General features: G+C 41.2%; 1 protein-coding gene across 1 annotated transcript; it reads left to right on the top strand.

Moving 5' to 3' along the window:
* Positions 1 to 483: 483 nt before the first annotated feature.
* On the top strand, positions 484 to 27736 carry LOC133818521 (LEAF RUST 10 DISEASE-RESISTANCE LOCUS RECEPTOR-LIKE PROTEIN KINASE-like 1.4). The gene is made up of 5 exons (XM_062251438.1): positions 484 to 1373; positions 18854 to 19576; positions 25946 to 25975; positions 26065 to 26391; positions 26504 to 27736. Exons 1-5 carry the CDS (start codon positions 566 to 568, stop codon positions 27430 to 27432), a joined length of 2817 nt encoding a protein of 938 aa, XP_062107422.1. The 5' UTR covers positions 484 to 565; the 3' UTR covers positions 27433 to 27736.

The raw sequence follows: 27736 nt of genomic DNA, 5'->3' as shown, positions 1-27736 counted from the left end.
TAAATAATTAAACAACATATCTTTAATTACATAGAGAGATGAAAAGTGAACAAGTCTTTTATAAATAAATTTGATTACACATAGCTTTATCAATGACAATAATCATAAGGACCATGGTGGATTAATAATATTTTTTTTCTTTTTTGAAAGGTGGTTGTTCAAATACATATTAATTCATTGTTATTTGTATTGCCTAAATGGAAAGACAAAGTGGTGACTAATGTGGAAGATTATACACATATCTTTGAATGAAGCCAAACAAACAAATTAAAGTCAAAGTTCGAAAAGAGATGAAAGAGAGACTATTAATTGAGTGAAACTGATAATAAGTCAAATAAGCACCTAAAATTCCAAGTCTTTCGCTATCCCGTCTCATTCACTTTCATTGAATATACATAACAAAATATTATTGGTTGTTTTGTACCCCTTGAATGAAAATTCTCCTAATATTTTCTTATATGTGTCCTTTGTTTTTAGTCATTCTTCAAATTGTACTCCTCAACTTAATCACTGCCCCTACCTAACCACAACAATTCGGTTCCTTCTTTTGCCGCCCGGCCCAGAAATGATTAACAAACAGTTGTTGATTTCGTTTTGCCTACTCCTCTTCTTGGTATTCAAACAATTTCATCTGTGCTTCAGTTTGGATTTATACTCGGAATGTAGCAGTAAGAAATACCGTTGTGGGAGCATCAGCGATGTGGATTTTCCCTTCTGGGGAGAAGACAGGCCTGAATATTGTGGTCACCCTAAACTGAAGCTCAGTTGTGAGGAAAACAATGCCACCATTCAGATCAAGGAAATCAAATACCAAGTTCTGGAGATTGAGAAAGTATCACCAGTCCTTAAAATCGCTAGAGTTGACTTCTTGAACAATGGACTTTGTTCGCCACAATATGGGAACAGCACTCTGGATACGGAACTCTTCGAATACGCCGGACCCTCCGAAGATATCACAATTTTCTACGGCTGTAATTATACTAGTGGCAGCATATTCGGTTGGTTCGATTGTAATCCTACTGAGAAAGCGTTTATATTGCCAGGAAATAGTACTACTTTGAAAAACAACGGAGATGATTTTTCTTGTCGTTCGAGGGTTACTGTGAGGGTTTCTGATCCTGTAAGCAGTTACCGTGATTTTATGAATTCTTCGTTAATAGAAGAGAATCTGAAAGAGGGTTACCCTGTTGAGTACAAGGTGGATTTTGAAGCGTGTGAAAAGTGTAGGAACTCTTCAGGGGTTTGTGGATACGACTTGGAAGTTAATCGAACGACATGTTACTGCCGCGGTGATCAATCTCCAGGGCTCAAGGACGTATGTGCGAGCCCACCGGAATCTGGAGGCACACAAATTGGAACGCCCACTAATTCAGGTACGTATTGATTTTGACTCATTGCTAGCTAGTTTTCATGTCTTTGTTTTCCCACTAATTATGTGTTGCTTTTCTTTTATTTATTATGATTGTACGTGCCTTTAAATACATTCATTTTTCAAAACGATGGCTCTTGGTCCCTTCAAAACTGTATAATCATAAAACACACAAGAAAAAAACCCTTATCCTAATGATGATGATTATATGCTCATAATACATTACTAATATTGGTAACCAAACAATTAAAAGATATGCAGTCCTAGACATAGACTAATTCGGTAATAGGCAATGACATGTGTTTCCATAAATTAGGTAAAAGCAGGCTGTTATTAATACAAATTTTTTAAGTCCATGGCCGAGGCTTCTTCCTACTTTCCGTTCTTTTTTTCCATTTCTACGGTGTGACTGAACTCTTTTAGCCGAACCAGACCCCAACACTATTTTTAGACTTGGTCAAAGTTTGTTACACACGAAACAACAATATTAGTTAATGAACTGATATTTAAAATAACATGTTTGTAGCGTCTACTTGCACTTTCTGACTATTAATATTTTATGTGAAAATCTCGAGACTTGTTAGTCTTAGATGTTAGAATAAAGGATTGTTTAGGGATCATTTTGCCTAATTCATGAACTTCTCAGATCGGTTAGATAACTTGTCGCTCTCGCCTTTGAATGTAAACGCGTTTTGAAATAACTAGCATATGTAATATTCCTCATCATAAATAGGAGCACCCTTACTCCATTTTTTTAAATAATTAATCAAAATACACATTTTTCTATTTTATCCTTAAATTTTACATTATTATCATACATCAACTTCTTTATATATTTCTCTACATCATTTAAATATTATATCTTTAAACCTATTTTATTACTTAAAGTAAAATAAAATAATTAAAAAATAAAAAAGAAATAATAAATATATACTAAACGAAAAGATAAAGCTTATAAAGAAAAATAATAATATTAAAATATTTTATAAAAGATATGTAAATATTATATAAATGTAGATATGGATTAATTAGAGTTTATGCATAGCTATTATAAATATATGTATAAAGGAGCTGATGGAAGATGTTTTTATGAGTTTTAGCTAAATAATATAGAGAAAGTATATTACAAAATATATCACCAAAACATACATTTGTATAATTTACTTCAAACTTTTACATTATACCATACATCTGCTTCTCTATTTTTTCTTTACATCATTTATATATTATATTTTTTTAAATATTTTATTCATTTTAATAAATAAAATAATTAAATATAATAGTATCATACTCATATATATACAAAAGTTTATAAATATATATATATATATATTTATAGCTTGATGAATAGTGTTTCACTACATATAGATAAATATTAATCATTTAGGTAAAAAAATACAACTTTACATCATCTATTGGAAGACTACTTAATTATTATTTTTTTATATTATAAAGAATAATACATTTTAGTTCATATATTGGGAGTGCTCTAAGCTTTAGTCACAGTGCTCACTTTCTGGTAGGTGGTGAATATATCTTAGACTTTATCTACCAACAAACCTGTGCTTTACTTTCTACTTCACATTGTATTTAGAGATATGTGTTCGTTGTGTAAATGCGCTTCAATTTTCGTGTTGACTTTCATTACACAAGTAACACATATTTTAGCTAAAAACAAAACACTATACTTTGGCATGCCATCAATTTTTTAAAATAATTTAAGTTGCCGAGATCAATTTTCAGACACTTTATATTACAAGCATATAAAAAAATCTGACAAAAATAATGCCCTAAATTTTCCAATGGATATTTGTATATTTATTTATATTTTAATGCTCGATAAGTTCGGGTTAGGAAACTGTATTTTAGTTTGTTTAACTTAACATGCGTATTGCACGTACCGAGTCAGAGTCAACTTTTAACTTTTATGTTTCTTCTTAAAAGAAAATATTTTGGATATTAGAGAAAGTTTGGGCACGTAAATATGAGGGCATTTATGAAGGGATCTAAGGTGGTCTGAGAGAGGCCCAACTAATACTAGCCTGCTAAAACTCTACTAGGGCACACCTGCCCAAACCCATCCTTGGTACCACAACTCATAAATTTACATATGCATTTTTCTACCCAAAAAATAGCAAATTTACTCACATTTTGGTATTTTTTTTAAGTCGTATTTAAAATGTTCTGTTTGTAAGCAATCAATAAAGAGCCAAATTATTTAAACAATACTCACCCATTAAGTTACTATTGGTTACTCACTAAATTGTGATGGTAAGCAACAATTGCTTACCCTGAGTCACTAATGTGATTAATGTGACACAGTAGGATGACTTCTATTCTATTTCTAAAAATCTTAAATATTCAAGATCCTAATACAAATGATCCAAGAGAAGTATTTATCCCCTCTTAAAACTATGCCTGAAATAGTAAGAAAATGCACTAAACAACTATAAATAAAGATCAAAATTAGAGCTAATTAAATTGACAAACAAATCTAAAACAACCGAAATAAGATAAATTCTCCTACATCAACTGCCATTAGCAATACTTTTGCTCATTACACGGTATCAAAAGTTCATTCTTGATCTATTGTCAAATTTCCCTAATTACGTTTTCTCTTGATTTTAATATTTGCATCTCTCTAACATTTTCCAAATTACGACATGAATTTTCTTTACCAGTTTTATTGTCAAAAATTTCAATCTAGTAAAAAATTAAAATATAAAGAAATACTCTACCTAAATACTGGTAAAGATTTTTTTGTTCCTCTCTTTTTACAATAAAATCCAAGCTCCAAACATAGGTTAGAAAAATATAGAAAGAAAAAGGAAAAAGAACAGAATTTTCTTTTAGTCCTCTCTCCATTTCCATAATCTTCAATCTAACTTGCCATATGTTCCGTTGTTCATCGATGATCCCTCCAGTACACCAAATGTAGCCATTAATCTTTCAAATACCCAATTCGAAACATCATTCGAACTTGTCTGCCGAGCAATAACGTACTAGAATCACCATTTAATTGGCCGAACAATTACAGAGATCATTCTCTATTTATTATGATTCTGAGCTTCAAAAATTTGACCTTGTTCTACATATAACAAGAAATCGCGTTTAGGCTGGACATATTTAAATATGACAGAAGGTATCTATTTTCTCGTTCCAAATCCATAAATCAATTTATGTTTATAAGCTACTACATCACTATGATCTTGCCCTTAGATCAATCAGCAAAAGTAAGCTTTTCTTTATGCTGTATTCATTTGTCTGGTAATAAAAATAACTTAATTGGGTGACGTCCATATTTTGGCAGTTAGCAGTTGGCACAATAGAAAAATCTATCTTATTTTACACGCTGCAGCTATTTGTTAGGAGAACAGTTTAAAAGCACAAATAAAATTGTTGTCTAAGCCTTTAAATTCTAATCTTGTGACAATAAAATTCGTTGAAATCTTTGACCCCATCTCTAATACAAGATAATTGTGTCAAATTTATCAAAAAAATAAAGAGTTAATATTATATTTTACCTAATATTTGTAATTATATTCCAATTTATAAGATGCAAATTAATAAAACAAAAATCAACAATTCATTTAATATTTATGAAAAACATACATAAATTAATTTTTTTATTATTCAATTATGTACTCTAAGAAATTTGTTAATAAAAAATAATATATAGTTGATCATTAATTATCAATTATTTAATTATAATAATTAATAATAATATATTAATTATTAATGTATCAAATTAATATATTTTTTTAAGATGGGCTAAATATTTCCCTAAGTTTTTTTTTACACTAGGAGATGCTTCCATGATTGTTGCACCAATTGCATCACCCTAGCAGTCAACTGCTTTTGTTCTCTCCATTATGATAAATTTTTTTGGTTCTAGAAACAAAATAAATTTTCTTTGTTTATTTATTGTTTCATGTCTAATGATATGGGCTTGAGGGTAGAATTTGTTTGTGTACGCCCTGGTTTTCACGCGGGCTGTTTAACAGGATGAGCCTCGGACTAAACATGATTTAGTCCGAGGCTCCCACAGGCCAGAGGCTCTATTTCCAGGACGGGCTCTTTCTAGCTCGAGTGGGTCCTGTTTCCAGCTTGCACTTGTTGCACCAGGAGCTGGGAATAACATCCAGCGACCACGAACGGATAAGCTCGGGTTATGGATTGCTCCGGTAGCGAGCTTCTCAGGAAGCTCTGACCCTATGGGAAGTCAACACGCGAGATAAACGTGCATATTCCTGCCATCACGTGTCCGATATCCCCCTGACTTCTCGGACACGCAGCAGGAACGTGCGTATTCAGACACCCACGGACGAGTTGGGCCGTGCGGCCCATTATCTCCTTCCATACTGATTAGACCACACTTGTGTGTCAGATTTAGGAATTAATCATGAATATCACAGACTTGATATGACAAATGGTAAGGTCACGGGATGACCTCCCTACCAACTTCCAGGTGCCTTCTCCTATAAATATGGAGACCCTAGGAGTTGATAGGGGTTGGAAAAATAGTCTTTTAAGAACTATATACTTTGTAAACCAATTACCCAGAGAATATCAATAATATTGACTAGTGGAGTAGAAGGATTTTAACCTTCGAACCACTTAAAAACGTGTCTCGAGTCACCTAGTTCTTTCCCCAAAGATTTCATATCTGTGACGGTTCTACTTTTAGTACTAATCTCGTTCTCTTCTTCTCTTAATTATCTGTTGCCGAAGAACCGCGTCAACAATTTGGTGCTTTCATTGAGAGCAAGTCCGATTAGTACTACCACAAACATACAACTATGGTGACCACTCGATCCAAACATGGCAACGAGACAGAACAGCATGATGGGCAGGAGGCCCGCCATGTTGCCCTCCCTGATGAGCAAGTTCCTGAAGTCCAGCAGAGGCCAGGAAAGCAGCCGGCCGGCCAAGACGACACTGGTAGTTCGGCGCCCCGACCGCCTAATCCGAATCCATGTTATTACACTGCGGTGGAGATGGAGAATGCTCAGCTGAGGAGCCAGCTAGCAGCAGCTGGTCAGCAAATCCAGGATATTCTGAGTCGACTACCCCCTCTCACAACCAACAGTAACGTTGGAGAGAGGCAAGGCGAGGCTCCTAAGTCTCGCCGGAGTAATCGATCCAGGCATAGCCGTTCGGGTAGACTCCCTGCAGCCAACTCCACCCCTTCACCACGCCATCAAGAGGCGAACTTCAGGGAAATGCCTCGGACCGAACAGCAGCAGTACAGCCGTTCGGTTAGGACGTCAACCCCTAGCTCTCAGCCTTCCTCGAGGATGCCCAGAAGAGATCGAGGAAATTCCCAAAGAAGGGCCGAGGAGATCCGGAGACGTCAGCCCGTCCCCGAAGAACGTCCAGTTCCTCGTCCAGCTCGCCCAGCGCGAAACCAGCAAGCTGGCAGGGCCGAGAGGCCCCCACCAAATTTAGTCCATCCGGACGGCACTAGGATCGCCTCTCCGGTCAGGCATCCTCCTTCTCCCATCAGATACCCGTCTCCTCAGCCCGTCCGAGACATCCCGACCTACGGAAATAGTAGGAGTGACCCGCCATCGGCCGGGCCTTCCCGGCGCAGCAGGGTGCCGGGGGAAGGATTAGGTCGGAGCCGCCAAAGACGCACCTCGAGCCTGTCCGGCAGGAGTCACTGGACCGGTAGTGCACGGAGTGATCTTTCGGGAGGAGACCTGCGACAGCGACTAAGTTCAGCACAAAGTCACCATACTACCCATGGAGGCGACCTTCGAGATCGCCTCAACTCTCACAAAGAGGATCGAGTTAGGGATGGTAGCCAGGCCCGCTCAGTTGGGGTCCGATCCGAAGTACGTAACGGCGGGAATGCCCCAAATGACCTATCTCAAGATAGGAGGGGCAACAACCCGCCTAATATGTACAACGGGTCCGGAGCTGGTGAACAGCCCTGGAATAACCCAGGATCTCAGGACAAGACCCTAGAGCGCTTAACTCAGATGGAGGAGCTGATGAAGAAGCTCCTATCGGAAAAAGAAAAAGACGAATATGATTCAGGGGATGAGATGGAACTCTTTGCCCCCAATATAGCAGCAACGGCATACCCTTCTGGCTTTCGTATGCCCCACTTGTCAAAGTTCAACGGGGATGGAGACCCGTCTGACCACTTAGGGATGTTCAACACCCTAATGATGGCTCATAACATCGGGCCAGAGCTTCGTTGCTTGATCTTTCCTTCCACCCTAACTGGACCTGCCAGGCAGTGGTTCAAACAAAGTAAAAGGCAGTCAATCAGCTCTTGGAAGACCTTTTCGGCTGACTTCAAGAGGGCATTCCGCGCCTCTCAGGCCGCCCGAGTCCAGGCCGACTCCCTAGCTAACGTGAGACAGCAACCTGGAGAGACGCTAAAAGCCTACTTGAGCAGATTTGCAAATGTCGCTGCTCGAGCCAGAGACGCCGACGACAGCTCCAAACTCATGGCTATGAGGACCGGGATCCTAGTAGGCGGAGATCTGTGGAAGGATATTCAAAGGAGGGGGGTCAGCTCGGTTAGTGAATTCCTTAACAGAGCCCAGGAGTGGATAAACTTGGAAGAAGCTGAAGCTTCAGCCGCGGGGACCAGCCAGGTCCTCGAGAAGCCCGCTGGGACGGGAACATAGATCGTAGTGGCGACTCCCGACGTCGCGCAGAGTAACCAGACCGGTGGCAGCAAAAGAAAAGGAAATGGTGAGAACAGCCAGCACGGTCAAAAGAAGAATAAGTCCGCGGATAAATTCAAGCCCGTGTTCGCAACGTATACCGAGCTCACCCAGACCAGAGAGAATATTTTCCTGGCCAACATTACGCGAGTCCCCTGGAAAAGGCCGGAGCCAATAAAACACCCCAAGGGAAAGAGAGACGCTTCCAAATTCTGCCGTTTTCATAACGACGTCGGGCACAATACCGACGACTGCATGCACCTCAAAGATGAAATCGAGACTCTCATCCGAGCAGGTCCGTTGGCGCAATACTCGCGGAACAGGGTCCCGACAAGTCAACCCGCTCCGGAGATCCCAGCCAGTCAACCTGGACCTCGGGTAGATCAGGACGTCCTTCCCCCCGTGGTCGAGGGAGAGATTTCCACCATCTCTGGAGGACCACACATGGCTGGCACGAGCAAAGGCGCCCAGAAGAGGTATGTGAATGAGTTGAAGGCCCACAATGGAGCGGAGTTCGTCCCGGAACAGCGTCAATCAAAACAACAAAGATTAGAGAAACAACCGATCACTTTCACGGAGGAAGACGCGAGCCATGTCCAATTCCCTCATAACGATCCCTTGGTCGTAGCAGTCCAGCTCGCCAACCGGAGAGTAAGGAGAGTGTTAGTGGACAATGGGAGCTCGGTGAACCTCCTATTCCGGTCCACCTTAGAAAAAATGGGTCTGACCGTCTCCGAGCTGAAGGCAACCTCGATGATGCTATATGGTTTTTCAGGGGAAGGATCAGCAGCGATAGGGACGATTGAGCTGGTGATCACCCTCGGAGACGAGTCCCGAACAGTGTCCAAACTACTCGAATTCGTAGTCATTGACTGCTCCGCTGCCTACAATGCAATTTTGGGCCGACCTACGCTCGTTGCTTTCGAAGCTATCACGTCCGTCCGACACCTCGCCATGAAGTTCCCTACTTCAACAGGGATCTGTACGATCAAGGGCGATCAGCTCGCTGCCAGGGAATGCTACAGCATTTCCATGAAGGGAAAATCTAAACCCGGGCAGGTGACGATGGGCATTCAGGATGAAGAGGAATCTCAGGGACCCAAGGCGGCTCCTGAGATTGAAAAACCTTGGGTTTCCGAAGACGAAAAGCTCGCCCTAAGTGAGGACATTGACCCCCGAGTAGGCGAGGACAGGTCCGAGCTCCAAGCTATTGAAGAGCTCGAGGAGGTAGGCATCGATGAAGAAAACCCGTCACGGACGGTTAAGCTCGGAAAGAACCTCTGCGATAGAAGAAAGGCGGAACTGACTGCGTTTCTGCGGAAAAACCTGGACGTATTCGCATGGTCGCACGAGGACATGATAGGGATCAGTCCGAGCATAATCATGCACACGCTCCACCTAGACAAAAGCGTCCCGGCCAAGTCTCAAAAGCAGAGGCGTTTAGGGACAACCCGAGGCGAAGCCCTTGAAGAAGAAGTAGCCTGGCTCAAAAAATGTGGCTTTATCCGCGAAGCCAGATTTCCCATTTGGGTTGCCAATCCCGTGTTAGTTCCAAAGCCCAATGGGAAGTGGCGGACCTGTATCGACTTTTCCAACCTGAATAAAGCCTGCCCCAAGGATTGCTTTCCATTACCAAGGATCGATCAGCTGGTGGATGCCACGGCGGGGCACGAGCTCATGTCCTTCATGGACGCATACTCGGGCTACAATCAGATCGCGATGAATCCAGCAGACCAGGATCATACTATCTTCATGACCCCGACTAATGTCTATTGCTATAAGGTCATGCCGTTCGGTCTTAAGAATGCCGGGGCTACCTACCAAAGGCTGGTAAATAGAATGTTCGCGGACCAGATCGGGAAAAACATGGAAGTGTACGTCGATGATATGCTTGTCAAGTCAAAGATTGCCAGCAACCACGTCACCGATCTGGAAGAATGCTTTAACATACTGCGAGAATATGGCATGAGGCTCAATCCTCAGAAGTGCACTTTCGGTGTCGCATCGGGGAAATTCTTGGGTTTCATAGTCAATACCCGAGGAATCGAGGCAAACCCCGACAAGATTAGGTCACTGCTCGAGCTTCCTTCCCCCAGGTCGCGGAAAGATGTCCAAGGCCTCACAGGAAGAGTGGCAGCACTGAACCGATTCATTTCCAAATCGACCGACAAGTGTTTGCCCTTCTACAACCTGCTCCGGGGAAACAAGAAGTTCGAATGGACAGTAGAGTGTGAAAGCGCATTCCTCGACCTAAAAACGCACCTGGCTGAGCCGCCTGTGCTGTCGAAGCCCAAGGTAGGAGAACCTCTTTTCCTCTACATGGCCGTCACTGAGGACGCAGCTAGTGCTGTTCTGGTGCGAGAAGAGGACCAGGCTCAGAAACCGGTTTATTACATCAGCAAGAGACTCCTCGGAGCTGAGTCAAGGTACCCATTGATGGAAAAATTGGCGTTCTGCCTAATCACAGCCTCGCGAAAACTCAGACCATACTTCCAGTCCCACTCTGTACACGTCATGACCGATCAGCCTTTAAGGCAGGTTTTGCAAAAGCCTGAAGCCTCGGGACGCTTGCTGAAGTGGGCGGTCGAACTCAGTCAGTTCGAGATTTTCTATACTCCCCGAACTACCATAAAAAGTCAAGCCTTGGCCGACTTCGTGGCAGAATGCGCGGGATTCCATGAGATCCCATCAGAAGACTCACCTCAGGTCGCCTCCTCAAGTTCATCGTGGAAGATCTTCGTTGATGGCTCATCCAACGAGAACGGCTCCGGGGCCGGAATCATTCTGATATCCCCAGAGGGGCATAGATTCCACTCGGCACTGAGGTTCGGGTTCAAGGCGTCTAACAACGAGGCAGAGTACGAAGCCTTGTTAGCTGGACTTAGGATAGCTAGTGAGCTAAAGGCAAGCTCTGTCCAATGCTTCAGCGACTCCCAGCTCGTGGTGAATCAGGTTCTAGGCGAGTATCAGGCGCGGGGTCCCAAGATGGCCTCCTATTTGGCTAAGGTAAAATCCGAACTGTCTGCGTTTGGGCAAGGGTCGATCGAACAGATACCTCGGGAGTAGAACGCCAACGCAGATGCTCTCGCCAAGCTCGGCACCTCGGGAGAGACAGAAACCCTGGGGTTGGTGCCAGTTGGGTTCTTGGAGAAACCCAGCATAGACGGAGATCGAGCAGATATTGAAATGATTGACATCAGGCCGACCTGGATGACTCCCATTGTTGAGTACCTCGTCGAGGGAAAATTACCCGAAGGGCGCAACGGCGCACGACGAGTCCTTTATCAAGCTCTGAGGTATACGCTAGTCGAGGGGGTGTTGTACCGACGTGGGCATTCCTTACCTCTCCTCCGGTGCGTTCTTCCAAGTGAAGCGAAGGCCATCCTGCAAGAAGTTCATGACGGGTTCTGCGGAGATCACGCTGGGGGGCAAAGCCTGGCCTTGAAGATCCTTCGGCAGGGTTATTACTGGCCGACTCTGTCCAAAGACTCGATCTCATATGTAAAAAAGTGCGACAAGTGTCAGCGGTTCGCCGCGGTTGCGCGAGCTCCTCCGACCGAGCTAAAAATGATTTCGTCTCCCTGGCCCTTCGCCATTTGGGGGATAGATCTAATAGGCGCCCTGCCCACCAGAAAGGGCAGGGTCCGTTACGCCGTGGTAGCCATTGACTACTTCACCAAGTGGGCCGAAGCAGAACCGTTGGCGACAATAACATCGAAAAAGGTGCTAGACTTCGTGGTTAAAAGCATCGTATGTCGATTTGGCCTACCTAAAAAGATCGTCTCCGACAATGGTACTCAATTTGACAGCGATCTATTCACCGAATTTTGCGAGAGGCACGGAATTGTGAAAAGCTTCTCGTCCGTGGCCTATCCCCAGGCGAACGGCCAGGTCGAGGCTGTAAATAAAACTCTGAAGGCAAGCCTCAAGAAGAGGCTAGATGAGGCAAAGGGGATCTGGCCAGAACAGCTCCCCCAAGTTTTGTGGGCCTATAGGACCTCACATCGGACTCCCACGGGTCACACTCCTTTCTCCCTAACCTTTGGAAGTAAAGCAGTCCTCCCCGTGGAGGTGAAGGTCCTGTCACACAGGGTCCGGTCCTACGACCAAGACGGGAACCACAAGCTCTTATGCCACTCCTTAGACTTAGTGGATGAAAGGCGAGAGGATTCACAACTCCAGCTCGCCCATTATCAACAGAAAATCACTCGCTACTTCAACACTAAGGTCAAAAGACGTGCCTTTAACGTCGGTGATTTGGTCTTGAGGAGAGTTTTCCTGGCCGGGAAAGATCCCAAAGATGGGGTTTTGGGACCAAGCTGGGAAGGACCATACCAGGTCATCGAAGTCATCAAAGAGGGAACTTATAAGTTAGCTCGACTTGGTGGAGGGGCGGTCCCGCGGACTTGGAATGCTATCCACCTAAAGAAATATTATCAATGAGCCATTTGTAAGGCCTAGAAGGTCACCTTCCATGTATAAATAAAAATCAAATGTTTCTCGTTATTTGCAAGTGTAATTCTAAAGTAACAACGAAAGACCCTTTCCCAGTTACTTGGGGGGCATATGGTACCTGGATATAACCAGGTCTCCTTAACGACTTAGGTGTTAATTTTTATCTACGGATAAGAGTTATCACAAACTAAGTCCTATCCTGGTCTTAACCAGGTCACAAAACTTAGAAGTTAACTAAAATTTGTTGACCGTGGTTCTTCTTTAAAGAGCCCGGGATACGGATAAAAGTTGACGCGAACTAAGTTTTTCAAAATAAGTTCCTGGTCTTAACCAGGTCACAAAACTTAGAAGTTAACTAAAATTTGTTGACCGTGGTTCTTCTTTAAAGAGCCCGGGATACAGATAAAAGTTGACGCGAACTAAGTTTTTCAAAATAAGTTCCTGGTCTTAACCAGGTCACAAAACTTAGAAGTTAACTAAAATTTGTTGACCGTGGTTCTTCTTTAAAGAGCCCGGGATACGGATAAAAGTTGACGCGAACTAAGTTTTTCAAAATAAGTTCCTGGTCTTAACCAGGTCACAAAACTTAGAAGTTAACTAAAATTTGTTGACTGTGGTTCTTCTTTAAAGAGCCCGGGATACGGATAAAAGTTGACGCGAACTAAGTTTCTCAAAATAAGTTCCTGGTCTTAACTAGGTCTGAAAACTTAGAAGTTAACTAAAATTTGTTGACCGTGGTTCTTCCTTAAAGAGCCCGGGATACGGATAAAAGTTGACGCAAACTAAGTTTTTCAAAATAAGTTCCTGGTCTTAACCAGGTCACAAAACTTAGAAGTTAACTAAAATTTGTTGACCGTGGTTCTTCCTTAAAGAGCCCGGGATACGGATAAAAGTTGACGCGAACTAAGTTTTTCAAAATAAGTTCCTGGTCGTAACCAGGTCAGAAAACTTAGAAGTTAACTAAAATTTGTTGACCGTGGTTCTTCTTTAAAGAGCCCGGGATACGGATAAAAGTTGACGCGAACTAAGTTTTTCAAAATAAGTTCCTGGTCTTAACCAGGTCAGAAAACTTAGAAGTTAACTAAAATTTGTTGACCGTGGTTCTTCTTTAAAGAGCCCGGGATACGGATAAAAGTTGACGCGAACTAAGTTTTTCAAAATAAGTTCCTGGTCTTAACCAGGTCAGAAAACTTAGAAGTGAACTAAAATTCGTTGAACTCGGATCTTCTTTAAAGAGCCCGGGATACGGATAAAGTTAACTCGAACTAAGTACATAAAAATAAAGAGATGAATTGTAACCAAATGCATAAAAATATATATGTCAAACTGGCTGAGCAAATTGTCTCGAGGCGGAAACGCCTCACATAAAAAAGAGAATTACAATAGAAAGAGTTCAAAATACTTAAACGAGAAGTGTCCTAAGCTCCATCAGTTGGCCCTTTGGAGGTCGCGGTCTCATCCTGCTCCGCCGCGACAGAGGCCTCTCCAGTCTCCGATGGAGGAACCTCCTTATTTAGGCGGGCTTGAAGCTGCGGCAACAAGAATGCCCAGAGGTTCGGCGGCATGAAAGAAAAGTCCGCGTCCGGATTGTGGGACCAGCAGTGATAGAACAGGTCTTGTAAGGACTGCTCCGATACGACCCGCTCGTCTTTCAGGGCGGCCTGGGCTTCGGCCTTCGCCGCCTCAAGATCTGTCCGCGATGCGGCCAGGGAGTTTTTAAGCTCTTGGTTCTCGGAGCGGATCTTCTCTAGCTCGGCTTTAGAGGCCGCCAGCACGTCTCTCGCCTCCTGAGACTCCTGGAGGGCGGTCTGGCAATCAGCTTCCAAACCCTCGAGCTGGGCCTTGGTCCTAACAATGCCTCTGTATGCGGCAGCAATGCCCTGCAAGAAAAGAATGATAAATTAACAAACTGGAAGGAAAAAGGCGGCGTGTGAGTGTTAAAGCCTTAAAAGAAGGGGGCACTTTACCGTTAAGGTCATGTCCATCGCAGACTCTATAACTCGGACCGGGCTCGTTGTTTCGATGGCCCGGAGCTCCTTCTCCCTGATATTGTAGAAATGGCTGACGGCGTAGCTAGCCGACTCATACACCGTACCCCGGAATGCTTCGGGCATCTTCTCCAGAGCCCGGGGGTCGACCTGGATACGCACATCCGGGGCTGCCGCGGCCAGATTCCCGACCTCTATTACCCCGTCCTGGGCGGCTAGTGGAGATCGTTGGGGTGGCGGGTGCATGAGCCCTGTCCTGGCAACAGGGAGGTTCGCCCCCGCGACCTGGGATGGCGGGGCTTTCTCCTTCTCCTTAGCCGGGGATTTGGTGGAGGCCCCAGCCGAGCTCTTGGACTCGCGAAGCCTCTTTAACCTCGGCCCTGCTGGGGGATTCCCACCGAACACAACGCCCCGCAGACTATTCCCGGGCTGAGACATCTCTTCTGCTAAGAACAAAAAACATGGTTATTACAAGGTAGCAATCATGCAGAAATAAAGACAAAAGGTTCAAAGGCAATAAGAAAGCAAATACTAAGGGAGCCCTACCCCCCGAGCTGGAAGAGCCTAGGACGATTATCTCGCGAACTGGCGAAGGTTCTAGGTCCGGTTCTGACTCGGGGCTGGACTCTCCTACGTACTGCCTAATCCCCAAAGCATAGACGCCCCCCTGGAGCGCAGGCCACGTGCGTAAGTTGGTCCCGTACTCCTCAAAAAGGACCGACCTAAAGGCTAGGGTATTATCTACTACTACGGTACCCTTAGGCCGACTCTCTTGGTTGTCCAGGACGAGCTGGTCAACGCAGTGGAGCAAGAGCGTGTCCAGGTCCGGATTCCTTGAGTGACGATGGACGAGCTGCCTAGGGTTGAACCTAACCAGCCGGGGCTCTGCAGTGGCCCTATCTATGTTCTTAAATAAGTAAGAGTTACCTTGACCGGAAGGACCCGCGGCTGCTCCGGATTGGGCCCTCTCCTCGCTCATCCCCTGGGCGACCTCCAAGGTCCTCTTCCTGTTCATCACCAGAGGAACTTCCTCACCTTCTTCCTCGCCTTCGTCGTCTGTGACCTCCTCCGCGACGATCGGTCTGTTGACACGAGCTGGGGGAGGCCCCCGGGGCCTTTTCAAATTCAAAGTCTGATTTGGGAAAATCAGCTTGCAGAATACCATCGTCTCGTCCGTCACGAGCACGCGGTAGTCTTTCTCACTGGGGGGCAAGTTCGCCAGTGTATCGTATTGACCCCCGAGGGTCACAGACTTTTCGGTCCTCGCGTAGATGGCTGCAAGGTTGGTTGAAGTCAGAAGTGGAATAAGGGAAGAGCTAAAATAAGATAACCTTCAAAAGGCGAGCTAAATCAAGGATCACTTATGAGGACGATTGAAATAGTGATGATCGCAGTTTCGGAACCCAGTTGACATGAAAAACTGGTCTTTGAAGTCGTTTGGATGGCTCGGCAGCTCGATCACTGCTGCTGTGTTAGGGAAGCGGGTTAAGTAATAGAACCCGTCGCCTCGCCCCCGCTGGTCCGGGCTGGCTTTGAGGCAAAAGAAATATAGAATATCAGCAGGAGTGGGGACCTCCCACTCATGCTTTTGGAACAAATACCTCAATTCCGCCAGCAGACGGTATGAGTTGGGGGGCAGCTGAAATGGGGCCAACCCCACATAGTTCAGAAAATCAGCAAAATACTGATCCAGGGGGAGGAAGGCCCCTGCCTTGAAGTGTTCACCGCTCCAGGCCGCGAACGACTCGTCGAGCGGCGTGCAGCTCCGCTCCCCATCCGCAGCAGGTCGGGCGATCACGGAGGCCATCCCCAGGGGAATGTTGTGGTTGAGGAGGATTTTGGTGATCTTTGCCTGGTCGGTTATCTTCGAGACGATTCTCTCCGCCTCGAAAAACGCGTCAGGGGCCACCTCGGCTTGCTTCTCCACCGCCGGCCCAAAGTGAGGAATTGGCGAGCTGGTCACCACCGCCTTTCCTTTATCCTGCTGGGAGGACGAACTTCCCACATTCTTCTGTGACAGATTTCTCTTTGGAGCCATCTGGTCGCCTATCGAACAAAAGAAAACACTTTAGAAAAGGCGACCCAAGCAGGAGAGTGAAGCAAGTATTAAGTACACGAGCTGGGGTAAGCCCAGCCCGTGGAGAGTGGTGCCACGCGTTCCAAGGAACACGCGCCTATGCCCTCAACAGATCCCAGATTACTCGGAATTCGTGTGTCAGAGGGCTCAGAGTAAAAAATTGCCTTGGGGGGAAAGTTTCAACAGGCAAGGCGTGGCAAAACCGCTTTTAAGGCGTATTCCCTAAGCTACCTGGTTTTTGCACCCAAAATTCCTAAGGATCCTACCCAGAAATTGTTCCTAAGAGAGAACCATGGAACCCATATTCTAAGACGATGTCCCATGGCAAGTGTGCCCTAATCTAAGAAGGGCTGTCACCCTCCATATCCGCGCGACCCAGAAAACCTCTGCATGTGGCTACAGTAAAATTTTTTACCTAGGCTACAGTGGCATGCTTTCAAAAATAAACAGGGACAGAAGACTTACAGTGTATGGTTAGATGGTGAGCGAGGTTGCTGCGCTGGTAGGAGCTTCGTTGGCACAGTGGTCTCCAAGACTTTGAAGGAACTCATACGCTTAAGCTTCGTGAACGGAGAAGATGAGAGCAATGGAAATGAGGGTTTTGTTCTTCGGAAGGTCAAAGAGAAAAGAAGGAAATATGAGAGGTTCTGAATGGTAAGGTGGCCCGTGCGTGGGATGACCACCCCCTTTTATACAAGGGAAGGATCACGTGTAAAAGGCTCTTGGGAGACCCTCCACTCGAAATGTGAAACGACGGCTGGACAGTAGGCTAGGCCATTTAATGCGGTTCTCGTAGAGTGTACCGTCGCCACCCACGGCGTTCCACGTATCAGACGCCTGCGAAAAGCATGGAATACGAAGGGTTGTGGGGGAAGTCTAAAAGCCCCTACTATGGTCTCCCATATCTGACGTCATGGACCACGAGCAGGAGCTTGGGGGGCAGATGTACGCCCTGGTTTTCACGCGGGCTGTTTAACAGGACGAGCCTCGGACTAAACATGATTTAGTCCGAGGCTCCCACAGGCCAGAGGCTCTATTTCCAGGACGGGCTCTTTCTAGCTCGAGGGGGTCCTGTTTCCAGCTCGCACTTGTTGCACCAGGAGCTGGGAATAACATCCGGCGACCACGGACGGATAAGCTCGGGTTATGGATTGCTCCGGTAACGAGCTTCTCAGGAAGCTCTGACCCTATGGGAAGTCAACACGCGAGATAAACGTGCATATTCCTGCCATCACGTGTCCGATATCCCCCTGACTTCTCGGACACGCAGCAGGAACGTGCGTATTCAGACACCCACGGACGAGTTGGGCCGTGCGGCCCATTATCTCCTTCCATACTGATTAGACCACACTTGTGTGTCAGGTTTAGGAATTAATCATGAATATCACAGACTTGATATGACAAATGGTAAGGTCACGGGATGACCTCCCTACCAACTTCCAGGTGCCTTCTTCTATAAATATGGAGACCCTGGGAGTTGATAGGGGTTGGAAAAATAGTCTTTTAAGAACTATATACTTTGTAAACCAATTACCCAGAGAATATCAATAATATTGACTAGTGGAGTAGACGGATTTTAACCTTCGAACCACTTAAAAACGTGTCTCGAGTCACCTAGTTCTTTCCCCAAAGATTTCATATCTGTGACGGTTCTACTTTTAGTACTAATCTCTTTCTCTGCTTCTCTTAATTATCTGTTGCCGAAGAACTGCGTCAACAGTTTGCATAAAAAACTAAACGTGAATCTGACCCATGGCTTGACGACATTTAATAAGGGGTGGTCAATTGTCATGTTAATCCGAAGAAGTCAGAGTAATATTAATTTGAAGGCAAAGGATGTAATTAGGAGGCTGATTTCTTTGACTTTATTAGGATTTTCAAGTTACGGTGTCGTTTTTACTCTCTTTTTGGATTTCGTAATGGAAACGCAGGAAATATTGGAATGACTAGAGATAATAGACTAGGTCACCTAATCTCAGCTAATGACTGCCACAAATTTACAAAAAAATAAATAAAAATTCACCCAATATTAGAACCTTCCACTTTGACATAAATTTTATTAGTAGATAGATTAATTTGTCAAACTCCATTAATTTTCTTATGATGCTCTCATTTGAACAGACAACTAATATTTCATCTCCCACTTCTTTTACATTATCATAATTTCAAATTATCTGTATCTGTCTTCTACTCTCTCTCTCTCTCAAAATGCTTCCCCATATATCATCCTCCATCTTCATCATCATAACCTTGACACTACATACTTCCATATTCGCCCAAGACAACGAGCAATACATAAAATGCAACAACACGCCCTTAAACTGCGGAGACAAATTCAAGAACCTCGGCTATCCTTTCTGGGGAGAGGACCGACCGGCCTATTGCGGCCACCCAGATTTCGAGCTCAATTGCAGCGGGGAAGCACCGGAGCTGACGATTGACTCGTTTGACCATCGAGTGATTGAAATCAAATCGGATGAGCGCAAACTGACGGTGGTTCGGGATGAGTACTGGAACAACACCTGTTCTGATGATCGCAAAACAGCCACGTTGAATACAGCCTTGTTTCGTTATGGTGTGGATACTCAAAACCTAACGCTTTACTACAGATGTCCTTCATCTGTATTTACCGAAATGACTAAAGTTCCATTTCAATTCAGTTGCTCCGGTGATACAACAGGCGTTACTAATTTCTTTGCAACGGAGTCCATGAGGAGTGCAAGTGCCAATATTCCAAGTTGCGGGAAAGGTGTGGTTCTGCGTATTCTGGACTCCGCAGCGACGAAATTAGAGACCCCAAATTTAACTTTAAATGAGCTGAGTGGTGCCATAAATTCAGGATTTGGAATAGAGTGGAATGCAAATAATAGCTTTTGTGATGAGTGTTTAAGGTCTGAGGGAGTTTGTGGATCAGATGATACTACAAGGCAATTCAAATGTTACTGCAGAGACAGAGCTTATAACGCTAGATGTGGATCGGATACTTTTTCCGCTACACCTTCGGGTACGTTCTCATCAAATCATCTATATAGATTTTGCTCATTTGGCCTCACAAATTCCAATTTTCAGTACGGGTGGCCTTGTTTAGTTGATCTATCTTTACTTTATTTTCTTGTCGTAGATGATTAGAGAGTAGAAAACTGAAACAGAAATTAATTAGGACAAAATATAGACTTAACTTCCCCTGATATTAACGCCATTCATATATGGTATAGTTTCTATTTGATGTTTTAGTTAACAACTTCACTGATTAGTTAGAATCCTTCATACACAGTAGTAGGTTACCCCCAAAATGCCTTGTTTGGTTTAAAGATCCCTCCTACGGAAGGTGGATGTAATTACCTATAGTTTTTCTTTAGGGTTGGTTGCTTGGTCTCTTGTGAGATTGGCATAGGAGTTTGAATTTTAACAACTTTAGGATTTGGTAGAATAATTCTAAGATATTTTTTTGGTGTAGGTGGTACAGAGGATTTTGTTTTTAATTAGAGATTTATATTAGATTTATACAACCAACTACATTTGGTTGAAACTTTCCCATAAAATGCTTCAATTCTTGAGCAATAAGAAATAAGCCAAAACTAAATATTTTTATTGATATACCGTCCAATTTAATCGGTTCTAATGAAAATTAGCTCCGCCCTAAATATGTTCTTTTCAAATTTTCCTTAGTTTCAACCGCAACAACTCCCAGAAATTCAATCATACACATCGTTAGGCTCAATTTGAGCACGATGCCCTCACATATTTTACCATTGACTGCACAACAATCATTGAATTCTTCATTTTCGTCAATTTAGGCTTTATTATTATACTTCGTTACCCAAAGCCATGACTTTCTATTAAAAAAAAATGTTGAAAATTTCTCAGTCATAAATATTGAGTCTATTTTCACATGGCATTCCAAAATTCAAGTTGAAACCAAGTTTCTTTGAATCATTCTTTAACCTAAACGCTTCAAGTAAAAGTTCTGCTTCATGGTACATGCATACATAAGAACGCACACTATGATAGAAATACATGATAGGCAAGGGAGGAGGCAGGAGTTTTACATCAAAAGGGCCGAAAAGATAAAATAAAATTAAGGGGAGCCAAATATATAAATTTCTGAAAGAAACTAGAAATTCAAATAAATAAATAAACCAGCCAACAAACAAACTATCTAATTTTTTTTTGAGTAGGTGTGCATCCGTCTTGATTATATGAGTCACTTATTAGACGCTCATGATTTATGGTCAGAATCATAATTCATTATCAGTTCAGGGAATTTTCTTAATTTTAGGAATCCTTATATAGAAAAAAAAAACACGAGGAGCCTTTATTAGGCGATCTCCAACTCATCATGGTGATGCTGTCCAAATTTCTCTCCAACCCAGTAGCAATAAGTATGCATATATGCAGTGGTAGTTATAGTGTCAATTGTAGCTACCACATCTATATGTTTTTATTTTTTTAATTATTATTATATTATATTTTATAATATTTATATATATTATTATTTATGTTAATAAAGTTTAGAAATTGATTTATTTTGTGTTAGTTTATTTTGAGTGGGTATATTGTGTATAAAAGTGTTATTAGTTTTTTCTTAATTACAATTTAATTAAATTATAGTCAAAATTTTGTATATTTTTTAAACTTTTTAGTTAATATATATACTTATAAAAAAATGAAGATTAACACTCGAATTAATTGAAGAAAAATCTAACAAAATACAATAAAACATTAGTACAAACTTAAAATCAAACTTAAAACATTAGAAACTTAAACTTACATTAAAAGTTAAAATCAAACAAACCAAACATCTATAGTATTATTATCATGTAATTAAATTATAGTGTTATCTTTTTAAAATATATAATTTGATATAATAATTGTGATGATTTTAGTAAAATAATATAATAATAAAGAATAATTTTTTTGTGTAACTTTTCGTATTGTGATTGTAATGGAAAAAAAATATAAAGACATATTTGGTGTTGGTGTAAAATTAAATTTAGTGATATGGTTGGAGATGGCCTTAAGAGATTAGGTTCCATATTTTTTCAATGCAGAACACTAGTAGGTTTAGCAATTTTTTTGGGTTCACAATTAGAGTTATTATTTTTGGGATAATATGTTAAGATCGTGAGTAATCCATCTAATTTAAATGATAATAGGTAGAATAGCCAGCATTCTTTTATAAATATTTAATAATTATATATATATTCTCATTTAATGTGATTTTTATCAATTTGGTGAGATATATGCACACACAATTTACAAGAGAATTGCTAAGGAGCACTACATGTGTCTAATACCACAATGAGATGCCATACTGCTATTAGTGTAATCTAATATCAAATCTTACACATTTTACTTTAATAATTAATATTGACAATTGCTAACCAACCATAACCTTAAAGGGACAAATAACAACTAATATCTTGTGGCTTTTTTTTTTCCTATCTTGAGCTTTATCCTAGTAGATTTTTCCCTTTAGGCCAAAAATTTTCAAAAAAAGTAAATAAAAAATTACATGGAAACATTATACATACTTACGGAATAATTAGTAATTTATCTGTACTAATTATTAATTAAATTTAAACAAAATCTATTCAATGATATAGTTCAATTTACAAACTCTATTATTGTCTTAAATAGTTAAAATGTGTTTTAGCATCACTAAAATATAATGAAGTAAATTGTTTTGTTTGTTGTTAGAGTATATAGTATAAGTACTACAAATATATCGATCAAAATAAAGATGTGAATTACATCCAATCAAAAAATTGTTTGATTCATGATCAATTAATTTTAATATAAAAGTAAACAAGAAGAAAGAGGTTAGCGTCATCTTTGCTAAGTATCAACGACTAAGTATCTTTTATTAGATAGAAAAAGATCTCTTATTCATTTCATTTTGAATGCTTAAAAACATAGTAGGCCTATCGTCTTTTTTTTTTTTTTTTTTAATGTAGTTGGTGTCTTGGTGATCAAACAAAACTTGTCCTTCCTTTCCAAGTGGGGTTGCATTATTCTAATAAAATATAACAAGTCCAATAATTACTACGATTTTTTTGTTGAAAATTGTGGCTAATTAACTATTAGTATCCCTGCATGGACGTTAGGTGATTTATATAATCAAATTCTAGCCCTGATCTCAAGGATAAGCTAGCAGGTAATAAGAATGGTAGATGACCTGTTCTATAGAACCAATGCCCGCATCTTATATTTTTATATATTCATTTCCCCCTCTATTTTATCTGTCTATTTTTTTCATCTTGCGGCTAATTAGTCATGCTTTTGTATGGTTCTTCTTGAACTTCAAATTAATTAGGTCATACAAGGAGAACATTTGAACCATATATGTTAAATTACTCATCTAAGTATCTTTCACTTGGGAGAAAACTTAGGTTGTTCGTTTTCGTGGATCAGGTCCTGAACTTGAGTTTCACTTCATCTTAAAATTATCATATTGCACAGTAAATCAGGAACACAGACAACTTCCAAATACTCAATATACCAAATGAAGCTTGTGAAATTTTAATCCTGTATTAATTTTGTTGGCATTTTCCAAAAACTATATATGGTTTTTAAATCATTCAGTCAAAACTTAATTCTCTTCTTGGTTGATATAATTGCACGTGGTCACAATTCAAGTATGATGAAACTTACTCCTTTTCTTTCATGTTACAAAGCCTTCACGATGTAGTTTTCATTATTAAAACACAAGCCAAATTGTCAACCACCTTTTGAAAATAACCACCTCAATATATTCACATATATAAATATATATATTACGCATTTTCTCTCTAGTAGTAATCACCAAAGCAAGCTTCACCATAGTCAAAATTGGTAGATCAAGAAAAGTTATATAAAGTATATAGTTGTGTTACTTTTTAATACTTTTCTCAATGACTTCTAGTAGCTCTTAATTTAATTAGTTTTTTTATCAAATAATACCCACGGACACATCAATTATATTAACAAAACACTAAGCATAATAAAATTAAATAAATAAAAGCAATACACATTAGCCATGTCCCACTAACGGCAAAAACATATTGGTTAGACATATACATATATTATATTTAAATAAACATATTCCTTTTAAAAAAAAAAACATATTCAGTCACACCAAATAATAATTTAAAAATATTATTGTTGAAAGGCAGTCAACCAAAGACAGCCAGTCAACTCTCGAGTTTCCCGCGCGTCGTCACCCCACTAACCCATCACCTATTACCAAATGCCATCTCAACCATCCTTCCACACTCCACTCCTCCGCGATGCACACAATCCCTCTCTCTCCGGTCATCCTCGCCGGTCTACTCTTCTTCTTCCTAGTTTCCGGCGATGTCACGGCCTCCAGAGATTCTCCTTCCGACTGCAATAGGACCTTCAACTGCGGCCCCCTCCTTAACATCTCTTACCCCTTCACCGGCGGCGACCTCCCCGAGCGCTGCGGTTTGTTGGGATTCCGACTCTCCTGCGTGAACAACTTGACCGAGTTGACAATCAACTCCGTCAAGTACCGAGTTCTCCAACTCAACTCATCTGATCAGACTCTTTCATTGGCTCGATTAGACCTCTGGAACGAGACCTGCCCCCGTGAATTCGTTAACACCACGTTCGGAGCCAGCGCATTCAGTTCCGGCGCTGGAAACGTCGATTTGACAATGGTCTATAAGTGCAATACCACTCAGTTTAAGGAGACGCCAGAGAATCAGTTCGAGTGTGAGAATTATAGGCCTTCGTTTGTGGATTCTTACTTCTTGGTTGGACCAGTTCCGTTTGATCCGATTCTGAGAGTCATAAAGTGTGGTGAGAGAATTAGGGTTCCGATTATGGAATCGATAGCGAGTAAATTGTTGCATGATCGGTCATTGCTTGTGGAAGCTTTGATGATGGGCTTTAACGTCAGTTATACCATTCCGAAGAATCCTAACAACGATGATTGTTCTAATTGCCTTGAGCCTGAGCAGTGTAGATTTGATTCCAAAACAAACAAATACATTTGCGTGTGTGGGAATAGACCTTGTCCGGTGCCAGGTACTTTGAGCTTTCGTTATTTTGGGATTGTTGTTTGTTTTTTCCAATTAATAGCGCTCTAAGTAAGATTGACTATTGAGGTTTTGTATTTTCACTTTTTGATTATGAATTTTGGTGATCATTAATGTAAGGGAATTTTCAAATTTATTAAGTTTGGCTCGGACTTAAATGCTAGCTGTATATGGCTAAGTCTAATTTGAGCAAACCCATTTGCAATTGTGGTGGTATAGTTTGTTCCTTCCTCTCCAGGTAGGTACTTGGTCTTTTTTTTTGCTCTGTATATGATATTGTAATGAGGGTTATAGAGAAACAAGATTTAACATTTTCTGCTACTTGTGTTAGATTGGTAATCTGTTTGTTTTGGATATATGCATTAGTGGTATGTTTTAGGCACACCCGTCAGTTTACATCCGGAATTTGTTGTCTAGAAATTAGATCTTTGAGCTTTGCACTCAAAGAATTTGTAAAAATTTCCTTTTAAAAAAAATGTAAAAATTTGCTGACACGGGTCCATTTGAATTGTTGATACGTTGCCAATGTATTTCGCTGACCTTGTCGGTTGTATATTAGTATTAGTGTACATATTCCAATAAGTAACAATCACCTAACTGATAAAGAAAAATTTCAATGATTACTTTTCACAATTTATAAATCCAAAATTTTTGACATCCAAAATCTTGCTCGCTTTCTCTTGCTTTGCTTGATTGAATTAGTTATGCTGATGGATCTTTTTGCCCTTCTAGGGAGATCATGGCCTTTGGTTTCTGGACACTTGTTTATATTTTTATTTCTCTACGTCCCTTAATATATTATACAACGAGGAAAAAAAGACAACTAAATATCTTACGTTTCGGCCATCTCTTTCTGTACCTTTAACGATATACTAAATTTTTTCAATAGATTTACGTAATATAATATAGGGATTATACTTGAATTTTATGTTGTGAGAAATTACTTTTTTAGTATCTGTATTTTGTAAAATTATTGAAATAAACCCTTAACTTAATTTTGATAAAAAAAATTAAATAAATATAACAGCATAATTGTAAAGCAAAATATTATACTTTTGTTCAAAATTGTTGCTTTCAATAATTATTTGTGATTTTAGTTAAATTTTTTTTTTGATATTTTCATCAAAATGGGATTTATGAGTCAACAATTTTACAAAATACTGTTCTAAAAAATAATTTGTCAAAACACAAATATAACCAGATAATGGGATAAAACACCATATCTAGAAAGCTATAAATCCTAATAAGTATACATGTATATAACATATATGTACTTGAAGCGATTATATATGATTTGACTAACATTTTTTTTTTCTTTTTTTTTTTTACAGAACCGAAAAAGGAAACTTCAAAAGTTGTAGGTAATATTTTCATGATGGTTTATCTATTGTACATGGCATTGTGTCTTGAGAATAAAAAAAATTGAGCAATCTTTCTGTTTCATCTACAGGCCTCTCAATAGCTGGTGCATGCATCCTTGGGATGTTTATAGGAGGTTTTACTTATTATCTCATACTAAGAAGGAAGAGACGAGCGGCTATAGCCAAGAGCAAAGACCTTTCTGCACCCCCATCAAGCAAGAGCCTCATTACTTCCTCAACCAATTTCTCTCGAAGCACCCCCACTGACTCCTATGCGCTCTCTAAATCTGACATTGAAAAGGGTAGCACCTACTTCGGAACTGAGGTCTTTAGTTACACTGAACTAGAGGAAGCCACTGATAACTTTGACCCATCAAAAGAACTTGGAGAAGGAGGCTTTGGCACTGTTTACTATGGTATTTTAAGATAACCCTTTTGACATCACTCTCAATTAGGCCAATACCTGCCTACTTTGAATAGTTTGTTATTGCATTTCGTAAAATAATCTTGGAGTTTTAATTTGACCAGGCAAGCTCCGTGATGGCCGTGTGGTTGCAGTAAAGCGCCTTTATGAAAACAATTTCAAGCGTGTAGAGCAGTTCATGAATGAAGTTAAGATCCTTACTGGTTTAGGACACCAGAACCTTGTGAAGTTGTTCGGCTGCACCTCAAGACGAAGCAGAGAACTCCTCTTGGTTTACGAATTCATCCCAAATGGAACAGTGGCTGATCATCTTCACGGAAAACAATCAACCTCTTGTGTGATGAGTTGGCCAGTTCGGCTGAGCATCGCCATAGAGACAGCTGATGCACTAGCCTACCTCCATCGCTCAGAGATAATACACCGAGATGTAAAAACCAACAACATTCTCCTTGACAACGAATTCCGAGTGAAAGTGGCCGATTTTGGTCTCTCAAGATTGTTCCCCACTGATGTGACCCATGTCTCAACTGCCCCACAAGGTACTCCTGGCTATGTTGATCCTGAATACTACCAATGCTACCAACTCACAGACAAGAGTGATGTCTATAGCTTTGGAGTGGTGTTGGTTGAGCTTATATCATCATTACAAGCCGTGGACACCAACCGGCACAGGCATGATATCAATTTAGCAAACATGGCTATAACCAGGATCCAAAATCATGCAGTGAATGAGCTAGTTGATCCTTCACTTGGATTCGACAAAGACTTCACCATAAGGAAAATGACAACGGCCGTGGCAGAGTTGGCCTTTCGGTGTTTGCAGCAGGAGAAAGATATGAGGCCATCCATGGAAGAAGTGGTGGCTGTTCTGAGAGCAATCAAGAATGAAGAGTTTATAATACAAAAGGCAGATGTGGTGGACATCAGATCTGATGATATGGGGCTTCTGAAGAACTTGCCTCCTCCGCTTTCACCAGATTCGGTTGTCAATGAGAAATATGTTAGCAACTCTACGACACCAAATTCCTATTAACACTTCCATCAGCGATCCCTTTCTTTCTTTTTTTCATTTACTTTTTCTCAGTGTTGGGGCTTCAATCTTGTGGTAGATTGTAAAAGTGTGTCATTATCAGATCAGATGTCATTTCACCATGTTGGTCTAGATGAGCTTCATTGTCTTCTGCCATGTGGTTGTTTCTAAGTTTTGTTCACTTGTTGGTGGTGCAAATGAAGCAGTGTATATAGTAAATATAGCTGGCAGATATTTATTCTTGTGTTGTGTTTTCATGGACGAGGTTTGGCATTGGACAATGTATACGGAATAAATTTTATGAGTA

The sequence above is a fragment of the Humulus lupulus genome, chromosome 2, assembly GCF_963169125.1.
Source record: "Humulus lupulus chromosome 2, drHumLupu1.1, whole genome shotgun sequence".
In the NCBI taxonomy this organism is placed as follows: Eukaryota; Viridiplantae; Streptophyta; class Magnoliopsida; order Rosales; family Cannabaceae; genus Humulus; species Humulus lupulus.
This window is presented reverse-complemented; position numbering and strand designations above follow the sequence as displayed.